At 45.3% G+C, this 21315-nt stretch overlaps 1 protein-coding gene across 3 annotated transcripts in view; it reads left to right on the top strand.

Annotated features, from left to right (window-relative positions):
• fign (fidgetin) overlaps positions 1 to 10116 on the top strand; it is a 71572-nt gene extending 61456 nt beyond the window's left edge. For 2 of the 3 annotated variants that reach the window (XM_078403800.1, XM_078403798.1), the window contains exon 2: positions 6796 to 10116. In XM_078403800.1, coding sequence (XP_078259926.1) covers positions 6804 to 8945 — 2142 coding nt within the window. In that variant the 5' untranslated portion in view covers positions 6796 to 6803 and the 3' untranslated portion in view covers positions 8946 to 10116. Of the gene's footprint in view, positions 1 to 2031; positions 2114 to 6795 lie in introns of those variants that run through there. The other variant, XM_078403799.1, reaches the window with a different exon arrangement.
• Positions 10117 to 21315: the final 11199 nt, after the last annotated feature.

The following is a 21315-nucleotide window of genomic DNA, read 5'->3' as shown; positions in this document are numbered from 1 at the left end:
CTACACCCTACCTGATTGGAGGACCATTCCGTCGTCTGAGAACAGAGGGGAAGAAGCTGTTCTTGAGTCTAGTGGTGCGTGCTTTTGAGCTTCTGTATGGGAGAGGGGAGAAGAGTGAATGACCGAGGTTGAGCAAGGTCCTTCATTATGTTGAAGATAGACACAAAATGCTGGAGTAACTCAGTGGGTCAGGCAGTATCTCTAGAGAAAAGGTGACGTTTCTGGTTGAGACTGCTGTTTTTCCGCGGCAGGGTAAAATGTAGATATACTCAATGGCTAGGAGTCTGGTCAGACCAGATATCAGGCAAAACAAAGTTTGTCACTGTCCGTCGGTGCACGTGATGGTAAACAACCTTCACCGATATGGATGGAGTCCATCAGCCGTGGTTCAAGCTTGGGTTGAATGGCTTCAAGTCCGTCATTCTGTTTTACTTTTAACTTTCAGCTTCCATTTTATTTAACATTTGCTGCTGTGAGCTGCATCCCTTCCTACTACAAACAGGCACTGCTGGAGCAGAGGATTTTGAGATGATCTTGGGTGTGTATCTCTATGCCAATGAAATGAAATTAACTAATTTGCCCCAAGATGTAATATAATCTGCAAATTCAAGGAGTGAAAGTGTGATTTAAAAGAATTGCTCTTCAGTCTCAATTTAAATTGGAATCTATTGGCCTTGGAGAGCAAGTTGCTCGTTACATTATTCTACGTTTGGACCCTGGACGAAGTGGCCGGTCGGTGTGTTGCTATTTCATTCTAATGCTATCAGCAAAGTACATTAATGCCATTAATTGCAGTCGGCACATACACACTTAAAAAAAAAAGTCAAAGCAGAAGGACCAGATGAGTAATCACCATTCCCCTAAATATTTATAATTAAAATTAAAGAAGTCTATTAGACTAATAAATAAAATAACAATCAATTGAGAGACATGGGCCTCAAGAATCACAAAGAAAAAAATCTCAGGCAGCATGACTGATGGTGAACTGTGGCTGTTTATAATTATTTAATTAGGAGCACTAATTACAGAGAAAGTTCAAGGCATCTTGACGGAATTGAAACTGAAGTTTAGTGTATCTGCGTATCCATATCTTCGGCGGTGGGGGGGGGGGAAGCTTGCTCCTTTGGCCGTTCCTTCACAAGGTCCAAAGAGCAATGCCGATTAATTATTGTATCACAAAATCACTGACATTTAAGTTGGTCATTGTGTCAATGAGTTGCTGATCAAGTAATTATTAACTCATTTCAAAGCTTGGAAAAAAATATACTGATCGCATAGAAGTTTCATATAATCAAACTAGTTCAATCATGGAAGCTTTTATTTCTTTCAGGATGTTTGTGTATTTTTTTAGCTTCAGTGGGAGGTTGTGGTATTAGTTTGACATTGCTGTGGTGAAAAGCTGGACTATCTCCCCTCCCTAGTAATCCCTGAATTTTTTTTCAGTCTTTGTGCATATTCATTTTCTCATCTTCTCGTTTTCATACATCTCCTGGTGCTAAGTTGGAAACGTAAGGAGGGGTGCTAACTGTATTGTGGCTTTCTTTTGAGTTGGACCCAGTAAATTAACACAATTAGCAAAGCAGCGTCCCGTTAATTAGCTGGCCGTGTCTGGTGCGGTGGATGGCTAATGGCAGGGAGGGGAGTCAGATGGGGATCGACGAGCTGATCAGTTACCAGGCAAACAGTATGTTGCATTTGTTTAGCGGAGCAACACTACAGCGTTCGTATCTGAAGCGCCTCTTCCAGGCTGTGAACAGCCAGAGAGAGAGAGAGATGGGGGAGGAGAAGAAGAAGAAGGGGAGGGGGTGGGCGCTGTAAAGAAAAGAAGGCAATAATTCAGAGCAGTCCAGTACCACAGATGCTACGATTCATCTGTATGCTTCCCCCTTGTCACAGAATCTGTGCCAGAGGGCACGAGAACTGTGTGTATGTATGTTTGTGAGTGTGTATATGTGAGGTGAGGGGTGTGTGTATGTGTGCGATGGGAGGGGAGGGAAGAGAGAGAGAGAGAGAGGGGGGGGGGGTGGAGAGAATCACTGTTAGTAATATGACCAAGATTAAGGAACCCTGTTGATAATCACTGATGAGAAACAGTAACGTGCGCCATGCTTGGGTAAGACTTGGGGCAGAGTTGGGTGACACTTTTTCGGGGGGTTGAGGGGAGGGGGGGGGGAGGGGAAGTGTGTGGATTTATGCGAATGAAATGCAAGGTTGTTTTCTTTACACGCCGTGCCTTGAGTCTCAGGCAACCTTAAACATCCCAGAGTTTTGAGTTTTGTTTGAAAATGGCAGGATTATGCTGTCCAGTGCCTTTGTAACCCCGAAGGCTGTTAAAAGAAAGACTGACAGACAAGCGAGGCTTGTTGGTTTTTTTTTCTCCAAGAGCTTCGAGCGCTGGACGAAGAAGCAAAAAAAAAGAGGGGGCAGTTATAATTCATGGCGAGTTGTAGGCTTTGTGTGATGAGAGCAACTCAGCGCTGCCTGCAAGATTGCTTTGCTGCAGATTTGAAACTGTGAAGCAGATTTGAAACTTCTCCCCGAACCACGCTGATGAGAGTTGGATTATAGAATGACCTGAAATGTCTGTGTCATATTGTTCTGCAAAGAGTGCATTATAGCCCACTAACTAGGTGTTGGGTATAAAATCAGAAAGGTATCTGAGCAGTGATATATATGTCAGCTGTGTCTCTCATTCCACATCAGAGAGAAAACGGAAACTGTATTAGGAGGTGACCAGTGAGTCTAGATTGCTTTTGAGTAACAGGCTATGCTGCGAGATGGGGGGTCATTAATTTAGTTTTTGTAAATTAAAATGGCAAATATAACATTATTCCACTCTGGAAAATGATTTTGCTGTACTTTAATATTTTAAAATGACTGAAAAAAGCTACCAATATTCTAATATTCGAATTGCAGTTTCTTAATATTTGAATTGGAATTTTTTGAATGTAATATTTCACTTGCATTTTCTTGATTCTAACATTTCAATTTGATTTTCTTGATTCTAATATTTGAATAGCAATTTTGTGATTTTAATATTTCCACTGCAGTATCTTGATTCTAATATTGGAATTGTAGTTGGTTGATTCTAAAATTTGAATTGCAATTTCGTGATTCTAATATATGAATTTCAGTTTCGTGATTCTAATATGAATTTCAGTATCTTGATTTGAATATTTCATTTGCAGTTTATTTTTTTAATAGATTTATCACCAATGATTGTGCAAGCACAGTAATTTAAAGTTAGATGTAATTTAAAAACGTGTTTATTCCCAGCAGTGCCATTGTTCCTTGCTTTGTGGACACAAGTTGGAAAAGGTTGCCATAAAAATATTTTATTCCTTTGTTAAATGCCTCCTGAGGAGAAGTGACTTGTTTCCCCCCAACCAACAGCGGGTTTTGGTCGCGTAGTCAGTGCACATGTGATGTAGACTTCATCTGCAGGTACCTGTTGATCAGCAAGCCTGTGGCGAGAGATGGAAGTCAGGGACAGGACTTGATTCACGTGATCTCCGCCCGCATCACAAAGAGTTCACGGTGGATGGTGGTTGAAGTTACCGGCTGCCCGGGAAGACGAAGGAATACATGTAAAGATAATAAGCAAAGGAATTTTGAATTGGGACATGGATATGCAGGGAATGGAGTGACGTGGATCACGTGCAGACAGAGAAGAGTTGGTCTTGGCACCATGCTCGGCACAGACTGTGTGGGTCGAAGGGCCTGTTCCTGTGCTAGGCTGTTCTATGTTAATACTTAATATGTAATTAATTAGTTTAGCTAAGCTTATAGTTGCAGCATGGCAACAAGCGATCCGGCCCACTGAGTCCACGCCGACCAGCAATCACCCCCGTACACTAGCACTATCCCACTACACATTAGCGACAATTTACCATTTTTACTGAAGCCAATTAATCTACAAACCTGTACGTCTTTGGAGTGTGGGAGGAAACCGGAGCACCCGGGAAAACCCACGTGGTCACAGGGAGAACATAGAAACATAGAAACATAGAAAATAGGTGCAGGAGTAGGCCATTCGGCCCTTCAAGCCTGCACCGCCATTCAATATGATCATGGCTGATCATCCAGCTCAGTATCCCGTACCTGCCTTCTCTCCATACCCCCTGATCCCTTTAGCCACATGGGCCACATCTAACTGCCTCTTAAATATAGCCAATGAACTGGCCTCAACTACCCTCTGTGGCAGAGAATTCCACAGATTCACCACTCTCTGTGTGAAAAAAAACTTTCTCATCTCGGTCCTAAAAGACTTCCCCCTTATCCTTAAACTGTGACCCCTTGTTCTGGACTTCCCCAACATCGGGAACAATCTTCCTGCATCTAGCCTGTCCAACCCCTTAAGAATTTTGTAAGTTTCTATAAGATCCCCCCTCAACCAAACTTCAAACTCCGTACAAAGACAGCACCCGTAGTCAGGATTGAACCCGGGTCTGGTGCTGTAAGGTAGCCACTGTAACCCTGCACTACCATGCTACCCTTAAACACTGCAGTCTCAGTAGCCTTCAAGATGCAGTGCAGATGACAATACAAGTAGGTGGAGTGGTACAGAAGGCGTTATGGTACGTTTGTCTTCATCAGTAAGGACATTGCATATGAGAGTCAAGAAGTCATGATGCAGCTTTGTAGGACTTTGGCTAGGCCACATTGTGTGCAGTTCTAGTCGCCCCATTAGAGAAAGGACATGGAGGCTTTGGAGAGGGTGCAGGGGAGGTTTACCAGGATGATGCCTGGATTAGAGGGTATTAGCTACAGGGAGAGGTTGGAAAGACTTGGATTATTTTCTATGGAGCGTCGGAAGTTGAGGCGAGGTCTGATAGAAGTATATAGATTTGTGACAGGCATCGCTAGGGTAGACAGTCAGAACCTACACCCCAGAATGTAAAAGGATGGACAAAGGTTTAAGGCAAGAGGGGCAAAGCTTAAAGGAGATGTGCGGGTGGTGGGTGCCTGGAACGCACTGCCAGGGGCAATGGTGGAGTCAGATACGATAGTGGTGTTTAAGACTGAGGTTTTGACCAACAGACCTCCACCTCTCTTGCACCTTTATCCCCTTATTATCATCAATAAGAAGAGGGGTCCCGACCTGAAACATCACCTACCCATGTTCTCCAGCACTATGTGACTGTTTTTGTAAACCAGCATCTGCAGCTCCTTAGCAGGACGGGCCGCATCTCTGGAGATAAGGAATGGGTGATGTTTCGGGTTGAGCCCTTCTTCAGACTTCAGTCTCGACACGAAAAGTCAGCCATTCCTTCTCTCCAGAGATGCCGCCAGTCCTGCTGAGTTGCCCCAGCATTTTGTGTCTGTCTTCGATTTAAACTAGCATCTGCAGTTCTTTCCTACACATCAGCAGTTCCTTGTTTCTTACTGTAACTTGGTATCGTGTTCGGCATGGACTATATGGGCCGAAGGGCTGTTGCACTGTTCTATGTTCTAAGAAGTGGCCTGACCCAAAACGTCACCTATTCATGTTCTCCAGAGATCCTGCCAGGCCTGCTGAGTTACTCCAGCACTTTGTGTCTACGTTTTGCATAAGCCAGCATCTGCAGTTCCTTTTCATTACTTGGAACTAGTGTGAATGAGTGATCAATGGTTGGTGTGGCCTTGATGGGCTGAAGGGCCTGTTTCCATTTTCTTCGGTAAGCCAATCTCCTGTGCCTGCACGTGACCCATATGTTGTGATAATGGTCGAAACAAAAAACTACAGATGATGGTTTATACCAAGGATAGATACAAAGTGCTAGAGTAATGCAGCGGGTCAGGAAACGTCTCTGGAGAACACAGATGGGTGATGTTTCAGATTATGATCCTTCTTTAGAATGTCCTTGAGATTTAGCAGTGGAGCAGTCAAAATGTAAAAATAAAGAAGTGCAGATGCTGGTTAATACACAAAGTCTGAAGAAAGGTTCCAACCCAAAGCATCACCTACAGACTCTTTAGACTTTGCTTTAGAGATACAGTTTAGAAACAGGCTCTTGAGCCCACTGAGTCCATGCCAATCAGCTTTGAGGTGTGGATGGAAACCGGAGCACCCGATGAAAACCCATTTGGTCACAGGGAGAATGTACAAACTCTGTAGAAACAGCAGCAGTAGTCAGGATCGAACCCGGTTCCCTGACACCTTAAGGCAGCAACTCTACCGCTGAGCCACCATGCTGCCCAAAGATTAGGCAGATCATCATCTCATTCATTACTCCACACTGGCATCATTTTGGCCTCGTGACCCTTCTTTAGACTGCCCTTGAGATTTCGCAGTGGAGTAGTCAAAATGTAGAAACAAAGAACTGCAGATGCTGGTTAATGCACCTATCCATGTTGTCCAGATGTTGGTTAATGCACCTATCCATGTTGTCCAGATGTTGGTTAATGCACCTATCCATGTTGTCCAGATGTTGGTTAATGCACCTATCCATGTTGTCCAGATGTTGGTTAATGCACCTATCCATGTTGTCCAGATGTTGGTTAATGCACCTATCCATGTTGTCCAGATGTTGGTTAATGCACCTATCCATGTTGTCCAGATGTTGGTTAATGCACCTATCCATGTTGTCCAGATGTTGGTTAATGCACCTATCCATGTTGCCCAGATGTTGCTTGACCTGCTGAGTTACTCCAGCACTTTATCTATCAGTGGTGACAATGGACGGTGCAGGGGATGTTGGCCTGGGAGAGAACATTGACTTGCCACCTTGGTTATCTTTGAGCACCAATGTTCGCTGCTGTTGGTGGGCTTTGCAAGAGTTGGTTGTTAATGGACTGAAACCTTGTGTGTTGCAGGTCTGAAGATGCAGTGGACCCCGGAGCACGCCCAACCTCTGAGCCAGTGGCCAGAGCAGCACTTTGACATCTCGTCCACCACCAGATCTCCTGCCCACAAGGCGGACGTATTCAGGGGGCACCTGCAACGCACCTACCAGTACGCCTGGGCCAACGATGACATCTCGGCCTTGACTGCCTCCAACCTGCTGAAGAAATACGCCGAGAAGTACTCGGGCATCTTGGAGGGCCCCAGCGAGCGGTCCATCCTGGGTAGCTACGTGGAAGGTCCCCCGGGCCTGTCCAACGGGAGGAAGGCCGAGGGCGAGGGTTGGCAGACCTCGGTGAACTCAGACGGCGTCTACTCCATGGCCTGTGTCCCTGACGTCATCTCAGGAGGCAAGGCCGGGGTGGGGGCCGCAGCGGAAGCTTCTGGAGGCATCGGGAGCTCGCCCGGTGTGCCCACCAACTTGCCGGAGCCCAGCTACTCCAACAGTACCTGCGGCAGCCTGCACTCCGGCCTACCGGCGGTCGGTGGGCCTCAGGACTATGCCGCGGCCTACAATGGCTCCTACCTTCATTCCAGCTACGCTGGGCAGCCCTCCCCTCACCCCTCGGGGCTCCTGCAGCCTCCCCCTTCCCTGGTTTCTGCCTACACCACCGGCTCGCCGAACCTTTCTGCCGGGGCCTACAACTACCCGGCCGCAGCCTACTCCTCGCAGGCCCCCACGGGGCCCGGCTACACCTCCGGCTCGGGCCCCCCCTCCACCTACCTGCCGGCGGGCATCGCTGCCCCCACCCCTCTGCCCCCCACTACGGTGCCAGGCTACGGCTACCAAGGCCACGGCCTGACCCCCGTTGCTCCCACTCCGCTCCTCGGCAGCCCGGCCAACTCGCTGAAGAGGAAGGCCTTTTACATGGCGGGTCAAGGGGAGATGGAGGCAGGCTACGGACCCTACGGCTACGGACACCAGCGGACTGCGCACAGTCCCATGTACAGGATGGTGGACGGCACCATGCCCAACGCGGGCTTCGAGCGCAGCCCCGACACGGTGCCCTTGGCCTTCAAGCCCGCCAAGCAGCTGATGGTGTCCGAGCAGCAGCGCAAGTTCGGCGGGCAGCCCGGTCGCGCCGCCACCCCTCCCTCCTCCTCCTACGCCAAGACCTCCCTGGGACCTTCCAGGACAGCCGAGGGCTTTGGGAAATTTACCTCGCTGCACCCCGTCCAAGGCCCTGCCGGCTCCGGGCCCAACCGGCCGGCCGACGAGCAGTTGAAGAAGACGGAGGCCCACCTCATTGAGCTGGTGTCCAACGAGATTATCAGCCAGGCACCCCCATTGGACTGGGGTGACATAGCAGGGCTGGAGATGGCCAAGGCGGCTGTCAAGGAAGAGGTGTTGTGGCCGATGCTCAGGCCGGACGTCTTCACTGGACTCGGCGCCCCACCGCGAAGCCTCCTCCTCTTCGGCCCTCAAGGGACGGGCAAGACCTTGCTGGGCCGCTGCATAGCCAACCAGCTGGGCGCATCCTTCTTCAGGATCAACGGCTCCGCACTTATCTCCAAGTGGCTGGGGGAAGGCGACAAAGTCATCCAAGCCTCCTTCTTGGTGGCCCGTTGCAGGCAACCTGCTGTGGTTTTCATCAGTGAGGCCGACCTGCTTCTCTCGTCGCAAGTCAATGAGGAGTCGAGCCCCATCGGCCGCGTCAAGACGGAGCTCCTGGTGCAGTTGGACAGTTTGGTGACCTCCTTGGAGGACCAAGTGTTGGTCATCTGCTCCACCAGCAAGCCCGAAGATCTAGATGAGACAGCGCGCAGGTACTTCATGAAGCGACTCTTGATCCCCTTGCCCGACGGGCCGGCCAGGCACCAGATGGTGCGACACCTGCTCTCCCAACACAACTACTGTCTCAGCGACAAGGAGATTGCACTGACTGTGCAACGTGCCGAGAACCTCTCGGGCTTGGATGTTGCCCGGTTGTGTCAGGAGGCGGTGGTGGGACCTCTCCACGCCATGCAAGGCACGGACCTCTCGGCCATCATGCCCAACCAGTTGAGACCAATCACTTACCAGGACTTTGATAATGCTTTCTGCAAGATCCAGCCAAGCATCTCCCAGAAAGATCTGGACGTGTACGTTGAATGGAACAAAATGTTCGGCTGTAGCCAATGATAACGGGCAGCGATCGTGGGTGACAGTATTGTGCTACAGGGGGATTAGAAACCCCTTTTTCAGTAGTATTGCAGATGAAAGAGGTACTGAGGAGGCCACTGACCTTGGCAAATGACTAGAGTCGGGGTACACTTGAAGGCAGAGCGCAAAGTCGAAGCGAGCTGCATAATCGTGAAAAGTTCGCATCAAAGCCAGGTTCCGCTCAAAGATCCCGCTCGCCAAAAGGTGCGGAGAGAAGTGGGGTTGCTTTCAAAGGACGGCAGCCCTCTGTGTCGATTCCATTCTGATCTTCTTGAGATTCAGTTGCTGTCAAGTGCCTAAAGTGGTGCTTTATTATTTTTAATTTTTTTTTGTCTCACAATTCAGTCAGTGGCATGTGCTAACACACAAGAGCTGGAACTTTAAACGTTTTTTTTTTGAACAAGATATTTGTTGAGAAAATGTCGTCACAGGAGGTTTCTAGCCAACTTTTTTGCCATTCTTAGGACAACAATATTCCTAAAAAAAAAACCTGTCTTGTTGTGCAGTATCACCTGCAAACAGTTATACGCAGGGTATCGATAATCTGGACCTTAATTTTAGCAGTTCAGTTCTTTTAATCTTTGGTCCACAAATACTCAGGAATGTGTGATTTGTACCTCAATAGAATGTCTTTGGAAGCACTATGTACTGCTGACAGTCATAGTCTGGGTTTCTCATTACTGATATTACTGTACGTTTACCTCAAAACAAATTAAATGAATAGGGAGGAGATGACTTTGAATGTATCCGGGTTTATTCTGAAGTGGTTTGCCAAAGCCTTTTACACTGTTTGGCTGTCCCAGGCTTGAAGCAGAAGGATAAATCCTTATAGTGAAAGTGATTGATTTCTAATTGGGAAGGAGGGAAGGAGGGAGGGGGAGGGGGAGGGGGGGTGGGGAGAGAGATTAAAATTCAGCCCAAACTCCTCTGTCTTTGTGAACTTTAGCAACTGACAATGTTTGTAATCTTACAGTACCTGCAGTATTCAGTCAGAAGGTGCACGTGTCAATTGAAAAGCCACTTTAATAATTAAGTATTTGGGGAAATAATCTTTTCTTTTTCCATTGTTTGGTCACCCGTTACTGCGCGGAAGGTCCACTTAGCTGCGAGCTGTAACTGTTGACCTTCAAGCTAGCCGCTTGCAGTTGGAGCTACTGAGTTGTTGGGATGGGGGGGGGGGGGGTTTAGGGAGGAAGGGGGGGGGGGTGTGGAGTGGAGAGCTCCTCGCGTGTCGTCGTTGGAAGGTCACGGGTCAGAGAGCTACATGTGGTGGGCAGTTGGTAGCGCAGTGGCTAATGTATGAAAATGTGTACAAAATGTTCAGTCTGTTACCAGGAAGAAAACCGACCATTTTGGATTAATTTAACCCACCGCCCCTTGTAGACTGGTTGGAAACCCTAGGAGGAAGTGTGCCCTGGTCTCTGTTCTACCTCACTTTTATTTTTGTTGGGTTCTCTCTCTCTAAGCAGATTATTAGAGGGCTTTTTTTTTTTGCGACGGTGGGGGGGAGTGGTTTGGAAAGTCTGATTACACTTTGGTATGCTAACCTGCAGAACAAGTTTCTGTGAGCTGCTTATTCCTCTTGAAGCGAGTTTCACTATTTCATTCCCCCTCCTCCCCTCCGCCAACCCCTTGCTCTGCGGAGTGATGTTTCTGGAACAACTATTAGCTGGCATGTGCGGCATTTTTATCACCCCTCCTGTGTTGTCTTTCTTTTTATCCTTTAATGCTTTATGTGCAACTTTTTTTTTGTTTTTGACAGCTGATTGATGTTGGCTAATGCCTCTGAACAGCAGCAGTTTAGAAGGCGGCTGTATCAATGCTAGTGACTACGTGAGTGAGTAGAACACATTCACTCCCCGCTGGTTGCAATGTTTTCTTTTCCAATTCTTTATTTTATACAGTTTTTAAAGAACTGTTGCAAAAAGCACTGGTACTTTGTGTTGCCATTAAATAATGTAAGTTTTTAAAAAGCATTTAAAATAAAACTGCACTGAATATACCAACTAGAAGACATAGGATGCACCCCGATTGTGGGGGAGAAAAAAAACCTCATTTAATTAAAATTTCAGAATATCGTTCTCACCGTTTAAAAAAAAAAAGAAAAGCAGCTAAGGTCTAAAAAAAAAAAATCAATATTTCTCTTAAAGGTTTGCCAATGCACTGTGTTGACCCTTGATTTTAGGTTAGCCATTAATTTTTGGTATCTGCTTTCAAACTAGGTTTTTATTTCAATCTTGACGCATTTATTGGAAATGAAGAAGTGAAAGATGGTTGAATAATTCCACCTAACCCTCCGATCACGCCAATAATGGGTTTCAATATTATCTTTAGCTTGGACTCTTTTGAGAGTAAAATGGGTGTGTAATTATGTATGGCGGTGCAATTGGCTAGCCTTGGACATGTCACCTAGTGGAGCCTTGAGAGAGCCAAACTGGCTTTCACGTGAAACATTTTCATCCAATTTGAATCAAGCCTGCCACTAAATACGGCTACTAAAATTAACACGGATTATCCACGTGTGTTTTTATCCATACATAGTCTTGTGAATGTAACAAAGGAACCAAAGTTTCTGACTTACTGGTGGAAAAATGTTGCCCACAAAGTAAAATTTCACATTTCATCATGACTTTAAAACAATCATTTTTTTTTGGTTTAAAAAAAACCCTTTTTCAATTTGGGGGGGGGGGGGGGGGGGGAAACCCCTAAAAGACCAGCTTCCTTGTTTAGAATTTATTTGTTCCATAATTTCCTTAACAGCCTGGTATTTTCGACAGTAATTTAAATTCCAGCCGTCTAAACTAATTAACGGAATGTGAAATTAGTTTTTATTTGCGTAAAGCTCTTTAGTCGGCCCTTGTGCTGTTGAAGTGTAAATAGATTTAATGTTGTTCTGGAGGTCATGTAGGCAGAGATACAGCAGTGCATCAGGCAGAGAAAGTCTGTGTTATGTTTTTGGAGTCATTGTTTAAATTTCACACAACCCCACCTAATAGCACAGAGAGAGATAGGCAACGTTTAATTACAATGGCACATACTACCTCCTTTCCCCACCCCCAGTCCTAATCAGTTGTTCCTGTATCAGCACACAGTCATTCCTTGTCATTTTAAATTCTTCTCCGCTCTTGTATGTAACACTAGTAATACAGCACAATATACAGCATTGTTAAAGGCAGTTCAATCTAAAATGGAAGGATGGCATATCTGAGTCCTTACGATAGTTACAATGCAAACGATTTGGGTCAGCTATGCTGTAGGACTGAGGAAAAAAATTGAAAAGACAGGACTGAATGTTCAGTATTTAAAATATTCCTACTGTAGTATCAGAGCACAATAATTCATCATAAGGCTACTATTGTGAAAGAGCTTTAAAGAAAAATTATTTGCAATTTAACTACTTGGAATTTTCTTTTAGCCTACATCTGTTGTAAATTCAAACATTTTTGCATTCTTTGTAACCATTTCTACCTCATTGCTACATATTGTACATGTAGTATTTATTATTTTATGTCCTTTTTGAATGTCATGCATTTGTAAAATAAAATGACTTGTCCTTGAGTTTGGAACAGTCTACCTCAAAGACTGTCTTTACACTGAACAGTATTATCAAGCTAAATGCTAGGAAGCATTGGCAAAGTGTAGCCGTGTAGATTAAAAATGCATACCTACTGGTGATGTTGTTGGACTGACTGGAAAATGTTACTGATGGCCAGAGCGTTTCTGTAGGGTGTTTGTTACTGTATTCGCCTTTTTCTGTAGCCATACATGCTACAAATAATTTGTATGTCATATTTAATTCTGGCCCATCAAACAAAGAACAATTGAGGATTGGGATTTAACACAAAAAAAGCTTGATCCCTCAAATTTTGTTTAAAAAAAAAAGGAAAACCTTTGATGTCATAAATTATAAATATTTTCAGCAGGTTTTAAAATATGTACATATTATTTTGTATCTGCTGAAACCAAATTAGTCTTTCCCGGATTGTGTCGTTTGGTCGTCTAGGCTACAAGGTATCATTGATTAAGAAAAAGGTCGATTAATTAATTCACATCGTTTGTGAATATTATTTGTGTAAATGAAACACTTCTGGTTCAAACTTTTTGTTTCACTTGCCAATGTGTTGGGATCAATGTATGGTTGAATGTATATGCATAGGAATCTGCTTTATAATTAAACTGGTGATCTTGACTGAGTCCCTGAAATTGTTGCAATGCATTTTTTTCCCCCCAGCGATGCAGACTGATCATAAAATCTGCATCTCATTCGTAGAAAGTAGTGATGCACTGAGAAACAGGAAATTCAGTGCTAAATCCTATTATATTATCTAGCCACATAGAATCTTTCTTTTCATAATTACTTGCTACCACAGGGAAATTATTGGAGTAAATTTTCATATAGAACTAACTAGTTTAAGTGGTGACCATTGAAAGAAAATTTGTGGTTCAAGGCAGATATTTTTATGAAAAGTTTTCTCTATTGTACAATTTGTTGTATATGGCTATGCTACTAAATATGGAAACAAAAAGAACAAGCATACCTCAAATAAAATTCTGAATATGAAAAATTGTGCTCTCTTTCCTTCACACAAATACAAGGATGCATGAAAACTCACGAGGTCTGAGGGGGGAAGTTTGCAAATTCTTGTCTCGCCATGTACAAAAATAATAAAGGTCCTAAGTATCCCAGTCCCATCTCTCCTCCAACTTTCTTCCATACTGCAATCACATTGACCCAAATCTTTGCCTGTCCATTCCCTCCACAGATGCTGCCGAAGCTGTTGAGTTCCTCCAGCATTTTGTGTTTTACTTGAGATTCCAGCACTTCCAGTTTCTGGTGTCTAGTGCCTACAGTCACCTTTTCTCGACGAGACCAAGCATAGACAAGATGGCCATTACACCGAACACCTACGATCGGTCCGCCAAGGCCTGCTGGATCTCCCGGTTGCTAACCATTTTAATTCCCATTCCCGCACTGACCTCTCTGTCCTGGGCCTCCATTGGCTAGACTGCGGCCATATGCAAATTGGACCTCATATTTTCTGCTTAGATACAACCCGAAGGTATGAACATTGAATTCTTCAATTTCAATAATAGTCCCCTCCACCCACTCCTCTCTTTCTCCTGTCCCCCACCCCTCCAACCTGATACACAACCATTTCTCCCACTATCACACCCCCCCCCCTCCTCAGTCCCCTTCCACCTATATCTCTCCCTCTGGATTTACATTCCCCTCCTCTCCTTATCCAACATCCTTTTCTCTCCAGCCTTTGTCTCTTATTCCACCCATTTGCCAATCACCCCCCCCCTTCACCTGTATCCACCTAGCACTTGCCAGGCTTTGTCCCACCCCACCTCTCTTTTCCAGCTTCCTCCACCTCCCACCCCATCACTGAAGAAGAGTCCTGACCTGTAACGTCACCTGTCCATTCCCTCCTGACCAGCTGAATTCCTCCAGCACTTTGTGTTTTGCTCAAGATCCCAGCATCTGCAGTTCCTTGTGTCAACTTTGCTATGTGTTGTCTCATGCTGATGTCGGATGGAAAACCAATGACAGAAGATGCAGTCACTTTGGGAACTCAGCTGTGACTATTCCACGTTACTCTCCATGGGTGAGAGAATGAAATCAAATTGAGTCCATAAGTAACCCAGTTGGATTTAGATGTACTGGGCATGTCTGTTTAATAACTGGTAAAGTACATGTATGTATGACCACCTTTCAGTGTGTCAAGCAATTACATTCCCAGTGGTGCTGCCTCACAGGGTTTCTTCCGGGCGCTCCGGTTTCCTCCCACATCCCAAAGATGTGCAGGTTTGTAAGGTAATTGGCCCTTAAATCGCCCCCTATTGTAGGAAGTTGGTGAGAAAGTGGGATAACATAGAACTTGTGTGAATGGGTGATCGATGGTCGGCGCGGACTCAGTGGGTCCAAGTGTCTGTTTCCACATTGTATCTTTCAATCGATATCATTATCAGGACAGGTAATAAATGAGGCATCTGCTGTTCACAGCCGGAACCAAAGGTAAATCTAGTTTAAATTATTATTGTCATGTGTACCAAGGTGCGGTGAAAAACCTTTAAAAAAATCGTGTGCCATCCAGCCAACGAAAAAGTCTATACATGAATACAATCGAGCCGTCCACAATGTACAGATACTGTTTGCATTTACAAGCTATTTTTCTCCCCTCTTTAGTAAAAATTTTTCAATGTAAAGTTTCAGTTTAGTTTATTGTCACGTGTACCGAGGTACAGTGAAAAGCTTTTGTTGAGTGCGAACCAGTCAGCGGAATGACAATAGGTGATTACAATCGAGTTGTCCACCAGTATCTGGCTTAGCAATGGTTGGATGCCATATTCACCCTAAACGGTTTGTCTGTTTTGTAGACCAATGTGTGTAAAAAGAGCATTGAATTCTTGGACGTGTAATGACAAAATAAACGGCCTTAGGTTTTCCCGCGATGTCCAGTGTTGGTCCATTCCCTGGAAATGTAGTGGCAGGCTTGTATCCTCGTTCCCTGGTGACTGTGGAATGCTGATCAGGCTGGGGGGAGGGGATGACTGACTGGGCCCCGCGCTGCGGAGGTGAGTATGTGCCTCTCTATTCCCCCGTGGCTCCAGCCCACTGCTCTGCTGACCATTATGAGCCGCATTTTTACTTTTTTTTCCCCCTTTTCCCTTTCCTTCAGATTTGCTTCCTCTCCAAGTTCCCCACGTTTTCTCATCCGCTGCCCTCTCTCCGTCTCGAATTCCTCGACAAATCTGAATGTTGCAATCCACAATGCATAAGTGAGTCGGGCAACTGTGCAGTTCCAAGTGTAATTCGATCTGGATTCTGGTGAGGAAGCTGCCTTTGCTGCTGAGAAACGGGGAGAAAAAAAAGTTGGTGGTATTTTTTCGAAGTTAAAAATAAAAGCAGTTTATAAATAACGAACATAAATTTGGTCATGTTTTTGGGGAGTGATTTGCTTTTTGTTGTGGGGGCACACTTGAAACCAAAAGCATATTTGCATCTTTACTTTGTGCCAAGACATGTCCATTGCATTAAAGTTCTTCGGCTCGACTCATCCATGCTGACTGAGATGCCCCATCTAAGCTAGTCACATTTGTACACATCTGGCCCATATCCCTCTAAACCTTTCCAAGTGTCTTTTAAATGTTGTCAAAGTATTTTTTAATAAAGCTTGAGATTAAATCAAATGTGATATAGCTCAAGAGCAGCACGGTAGCACAGCGAGTAGAACTGCCGCCTCACAGCACTAGAGATCCAGGTTCCATCCTGACCTCGAGTGCTGTCTGAAAGGAGTTGCACGTTCCCCCTGTGACCACGTGGCTTTCCTCCGGGTGCTCTGGTTTCCTCCCACAGCTCAAAGATGTGCGAGTTTGAAGGTTAAATGGCCTTCTGTAAATTGCCCCCAGTGTGCAGGGAGTGGATGTAAAAGTGGGATAACATGGAACTGGTGTGAATGGGTGATCGATGGTCGGCGTAGACTCGGTGGGCCAAAGGACCCACTTCCATGCTGTATATCTAACCTATGCTAATTCATCAATAAAAAAACACAAAGTGCTGGAGTAACTCAGCGTGTCAGGCATCATTTCCTGGAGAACATGGATAGGTGACACTTTGGGTCGGGACCCTTCTTCCAACTAATTGACGAATGATCTGCCAATGATCATTTTATTTAAAAGAGATCTCGCTTAGTTTCAGTTTGGAGATACTGCGCGGAAACAGGCCCTTCGGCCCGCCAAGGCTATGCCGTCCAGTGAACCCCGACCACCAGCACTATCCTACACACGAGGGACAATTTACTTTTGTACAGAAGCCAAATGGCCTACAACCTGTACGTCTTTAGAGTGTAGGAGGAAACTAGAGCACCCGGACAAAACCCATGGAAAACACGGGGAGAACGTACAAACTCCGTACGCAAAGCACCCATAGTCAGGATTGAACCCGGGACTTTGACACTGTAAGGCAGCAGCTCTACCCCTGCACCACTATAATAGCCAACAGGTTGTCAAAAACAAACTTTATATCTGCAATCTTCCTCCACTTATTGTCCAATTGAAATCGGTAAACAATTTTCACCATGTTTGTCACTTGCAGCTTTTTCTATCCCCACCATGGCCAGCTTCACTGTTCACAGTGCTCACAATTGGAGATGTCCGTATTACCATTCCTGCTCTGTGATGGGTTGCCAGAGATTTTTCACCTGCTCTCGTTCCTCACAGCATAAAGCTTCCTGCTTAATAGTCTGTGGTGAAAGCAGAGCTAGAGTCAGTACCAGCAAACCTTGGCAAGTATGTGCTCACAAGCAGTGTCTTCCGCTGCAAGGAATTCTTGTAAAATGTATAGATACACACACAGTATTCGTCTAAAAAAAAGACAAGGGGTGCTGGAGTAAATCAGCGGGTCAGGCAGCAACCCCAGGGAAATGGGTGGGTGACATTTCGTGTCAGGACCCTACTTCAGACTGGACACAAGGAACTGCAGCTGCTGGAATCTTGCATTGAACACAAAGTCCTGGAGTAACTCAGCGGGTCAGGCAGCATCCCTGGAGAACATGGATAGGTGATGTTTCGGGTCGGGACCTTACTTCGGACTGATTGTAGTAGGGGCGAGAAAGCTGGAAGAGATGTGGGGGTGGGACAAAGCCCAGCGAGTGATAGGTGGATGCCTAGGTAGATATGTGACAGAGGTTTCTGATAGGCAGATGGTTGATTGAAGAGACAAAAAGTGCGAGATAGGAATAGAAGAAGTGTGAGTTGTGAAGCCAGAAGAAAGGAAATTGGTGGAAGGGGAGAGGGGAATGGAGTGAAATGGGTGTGAATCCAGATGAGACTCAGGGAAGGAGGAGGAGGAGGTTGTTTGTAGATTAGTTGCCTGAAATTGGAGAACTCAATGTTCAAGAAGAGGTGTGAAATGTTCATAGGTTCTAGGAGCAGAAATAGGCCATTCAGCCCATTGTCTGCTCTGCCATTCAATCAATCATGGCTGATCTATCTTTCCCTCTCAACTCCATTCTTCTGCCTTCTCCCCACAACCCCTGACACCCTTACTAATCGAGAATTCGTCAGTCTCTGCCTGAAGAATATCCATAGACTTGGCCTCCACAGCGTCTGTGACAATGAATTCCACAGATTCACCACTCTCTGACTAAAGACATTCCTCCACATCTCATTTCTAAAGGAATGTCCTTTTATACTGAGGCTATGTCCTCTGGTCCTAGACAATCCCACTACTGGAAACATCCTCTTCACATCCACTCTATCCAGGCCTTTCACTATTCAGTAAGTTTCAATGAGAAAATAATATTGGTGGAAGGGGAGGGGGGTGGGGGGAGATGGGTGCCTTGAAGACAGAAGCAGGGGAATTTATTACGGGGAACAAGGAAATGGCAGACGAGTTGAGCTGGTACTTTGGATCTGTCTTCACTAAGGAAGATACAAACAATCTCCCAGATGTTCTAGTGGCCAGAGATCCTAGTGTGACGGAGGAACTGAAGGAAATCCACATTAGGCAGGAAATGGTGTTGGGTAGACTGATGGGTCTGAAGGCTGATAAATCCCCAGGGCCTGATGGTCTGCATCCCAGGGTACTTAAGGCTCAGTGCTGGGACCGCAGCTATTTACAATGACTTGGATGAAAGGATTAAAAGTACCATTAGCAAATTTGCAGATGATACAAAGCTGGGTGGTAGTGTGAACTGTGAGGAAGATGCTATGAGGTTGCAGGGTGACTTGGACAGGTTGTGTGAGTGGGCGGATGCATGGCAGATGCAGTTTAATGTGGATTAGTGTGAGGTTATCCACTTTCATGGTAAGAATAGGAAGGCAGATTATTATCTGAATGGTGTCAAGTTAGGAAAAGGGAACATACAACGAGATCTGGGTGTCCTAGTGCATCAGTCACTGAAAGGAAGCATGCAGGTACAGCAGGCAGTGAAAAAAGCCAATAGAATGTTAGCCTTCATAACAAGAGGAGTTGAGTATAGGAGCAAAGAGGTCCTTCTGCAGTTGTACAGGGCCCTAGTGAGACCGCACCTGGAGTACGGTGTGCAGTTTTGGTCTCCAAATTTGAGGAAGGATATTCTTGCTATTGAGGTCGTGCAGCGTAGGTTTACTAGGTTAATTCCCGGTATGGCGGGACTGTCGTATGTTGAAAGACTGGAGCGACTAGGCTTGTATACACTGGAATTTAGAAGGATGAGAGGGGATCTTATCGAAACATATTAGATTATTAAGGGGTTGGACACGTTAGAGGCAGGAAACATGTTCCCAATGTTGGGGAAGTCCAGAACCAGGGGCCACAGTTTAAGAACGGAGATGAGGAAAAACTTTTTCAATCAGAGAGTTGTAAATCTGTGGAATTCTCTGCCTCAGAAGGCAGTAGAGGCCAATTCTCTGAATGTATTCAAAAGAGAGCTAGATAGAGCTCTTAAGGATAGCAGAGTCAGGGGGTATGGGGAGAAGGCAGGAACGGGGTACTGATTGAGAATGATCAGTCATGATCACATTGAATGGTGGTGCTGGCTCGAAGGGCCGAATGGCCTACTCCTGCACCTATTGTCTATTTAGATGGAGCAAAGGGAAGGGGGGGGGGAGCGAGGAGAGGAATGGGAGGTTACTCCAGCACTTTTTTTTGTAAACCAGCATCTACAGTTCCTTGTGTCTACAGCTTAATTTCGAGATCCAGCATGGATGCAGGCCCTTTGGCCTACTGAGTCCACATGGACAAAACTCAGACTGAGAAGGATCTTGACCCGAAAAGTCACCTATCTATGTTCTTCAGAGATGCTGCCTGACCCGCTGAGTTACTCCAGCACTTTGTGCCTGATCATCGATCACTCATCCACATTGGTTCTATGTTATACCACTTTCTCATCAAACTTGGGGCAATTAACCTACAAACTTACACATTCCTTAGGATGTGGAAGGAAACTGGGGCACCCAGCGGAAACCCATGCGGTCACAGGGAGAACGTACAAACTCCTCACACACACACACCCCAAGATCAGTCTCGAACCCGGGTCTCTGGCGCTGTGAGGCAGCGGCTCTACCCGCTGCATTATAGTCTCGCTCCCAGTCAAGCTCCACTTGCAATGGAAGTTACGATCACAAAACAAAGGCACCTATGGACACACAGTGAGGCAAGATAGCAGGATCTGGGCTTGTGTCAGGCAAATTACATTCTGGTTATTAGTGGATAGTTTGTAAATATCAAAGATCCACTTGTTACACTCCTTCAAGCGGCATTTGCATGCTGATGAAATGCAAGCGGATGTCTGTGAACTATGGGGTTATCTATAGTTGAACAGCACTCAGCTCCGAATCAGACTGTCGTTCATCTGACCAGCTCTAAAGTCCGTGCCGCCGACCCCTCTATTCACTTTCTTCTCAACAATTAAAATATGCAAAGTGATAATTTTACTTAAGTAGCCTTAAATGTGCGATCTATTTAAATGTGCGGAAAATTGCCAGAAGCTAGCTGGTGTAAAAAAAAGAATAAATTATGCAAATCACAAAAGGACTCTACCACTTGAAAGCCTAATTTTTTTGTAATAAGCATACTGTTTCATTTAATTTTTTGCCTCTTATTAAAAGTGACAGTTCCTTTGCACTGTCTGATGGCTATATCTGACACTGGGTAAAAATGACTGCAGGACTAAATGCTAAAGCATTTTGGTAGCTTTTAGATGATGGTTACGTTTGCAAAGTAATTATGCACTGGAGAATAGAGAAATAAGGTTTAATTATACAGTAATCGTTTATGATGGACACGACAGAAGTATGAACACTTCTAGACTGCAATCCATCAACGCCAAACCCCTGACCACTTTTAATTCTTTCTCATTTGCATCATAACCTCAGTACAGAGTTGCACAAATGCTGTTAAATGTTAATAGGAGCTGTCTTTCCACTCACAATGAATACTTAAGCTGTTTCATTTCCTCAGACCTTCATAACTAGCTTCTCTCTGAGCACAGGCATTAAGCCCGAACGCTGTACATGGTCACTCTTCTGTTAATTGGGAGCGCACTTAGAGTTTTATCTCTAAGCACTAATAATACTCACTGCTGACAAACCTTTGCATAAATAATACAACCACGGAAAATATGCTTGGAATAAAGAGGAGAAAAATGCATCCTCTGCTGTCGTTCGGCGACTAGCTATTTGATTAAGCCCTGTAGTCATATTTAATTCAGATCCTTTGGGAACTGAGACAAAATTACATCTTCATCTCTACAAACATTCGGCCATCTTTAACCATTCGGCTGATCATTTTTATCGTTGTCTTTGGATCTGCTTGCCAGACAACAAGGTCCATTCTTCCTGACTCCGTAGCAGGCTGTCGGAA

This window comes from Rhinoraja longicauda, chromosome 8 (assembly GCF_053455715.1).
Source record: "Rhinoraja longicauda isolate Sanriku21f chromosome 8, sRhiLon1.1, whole genome shotgun sequence".
Classification (NCBI taxonomy): domain Eukaryota; kingdom Metazoa; phylum Chordata; class Chondrichthyes; order Rajiformes; family Arhynchobatidae; genus Rhinoraja; species Rhinoraja longicauda.
This window is presented reverse-complemented; position numbering and strand designations above follow the sequence as displayed.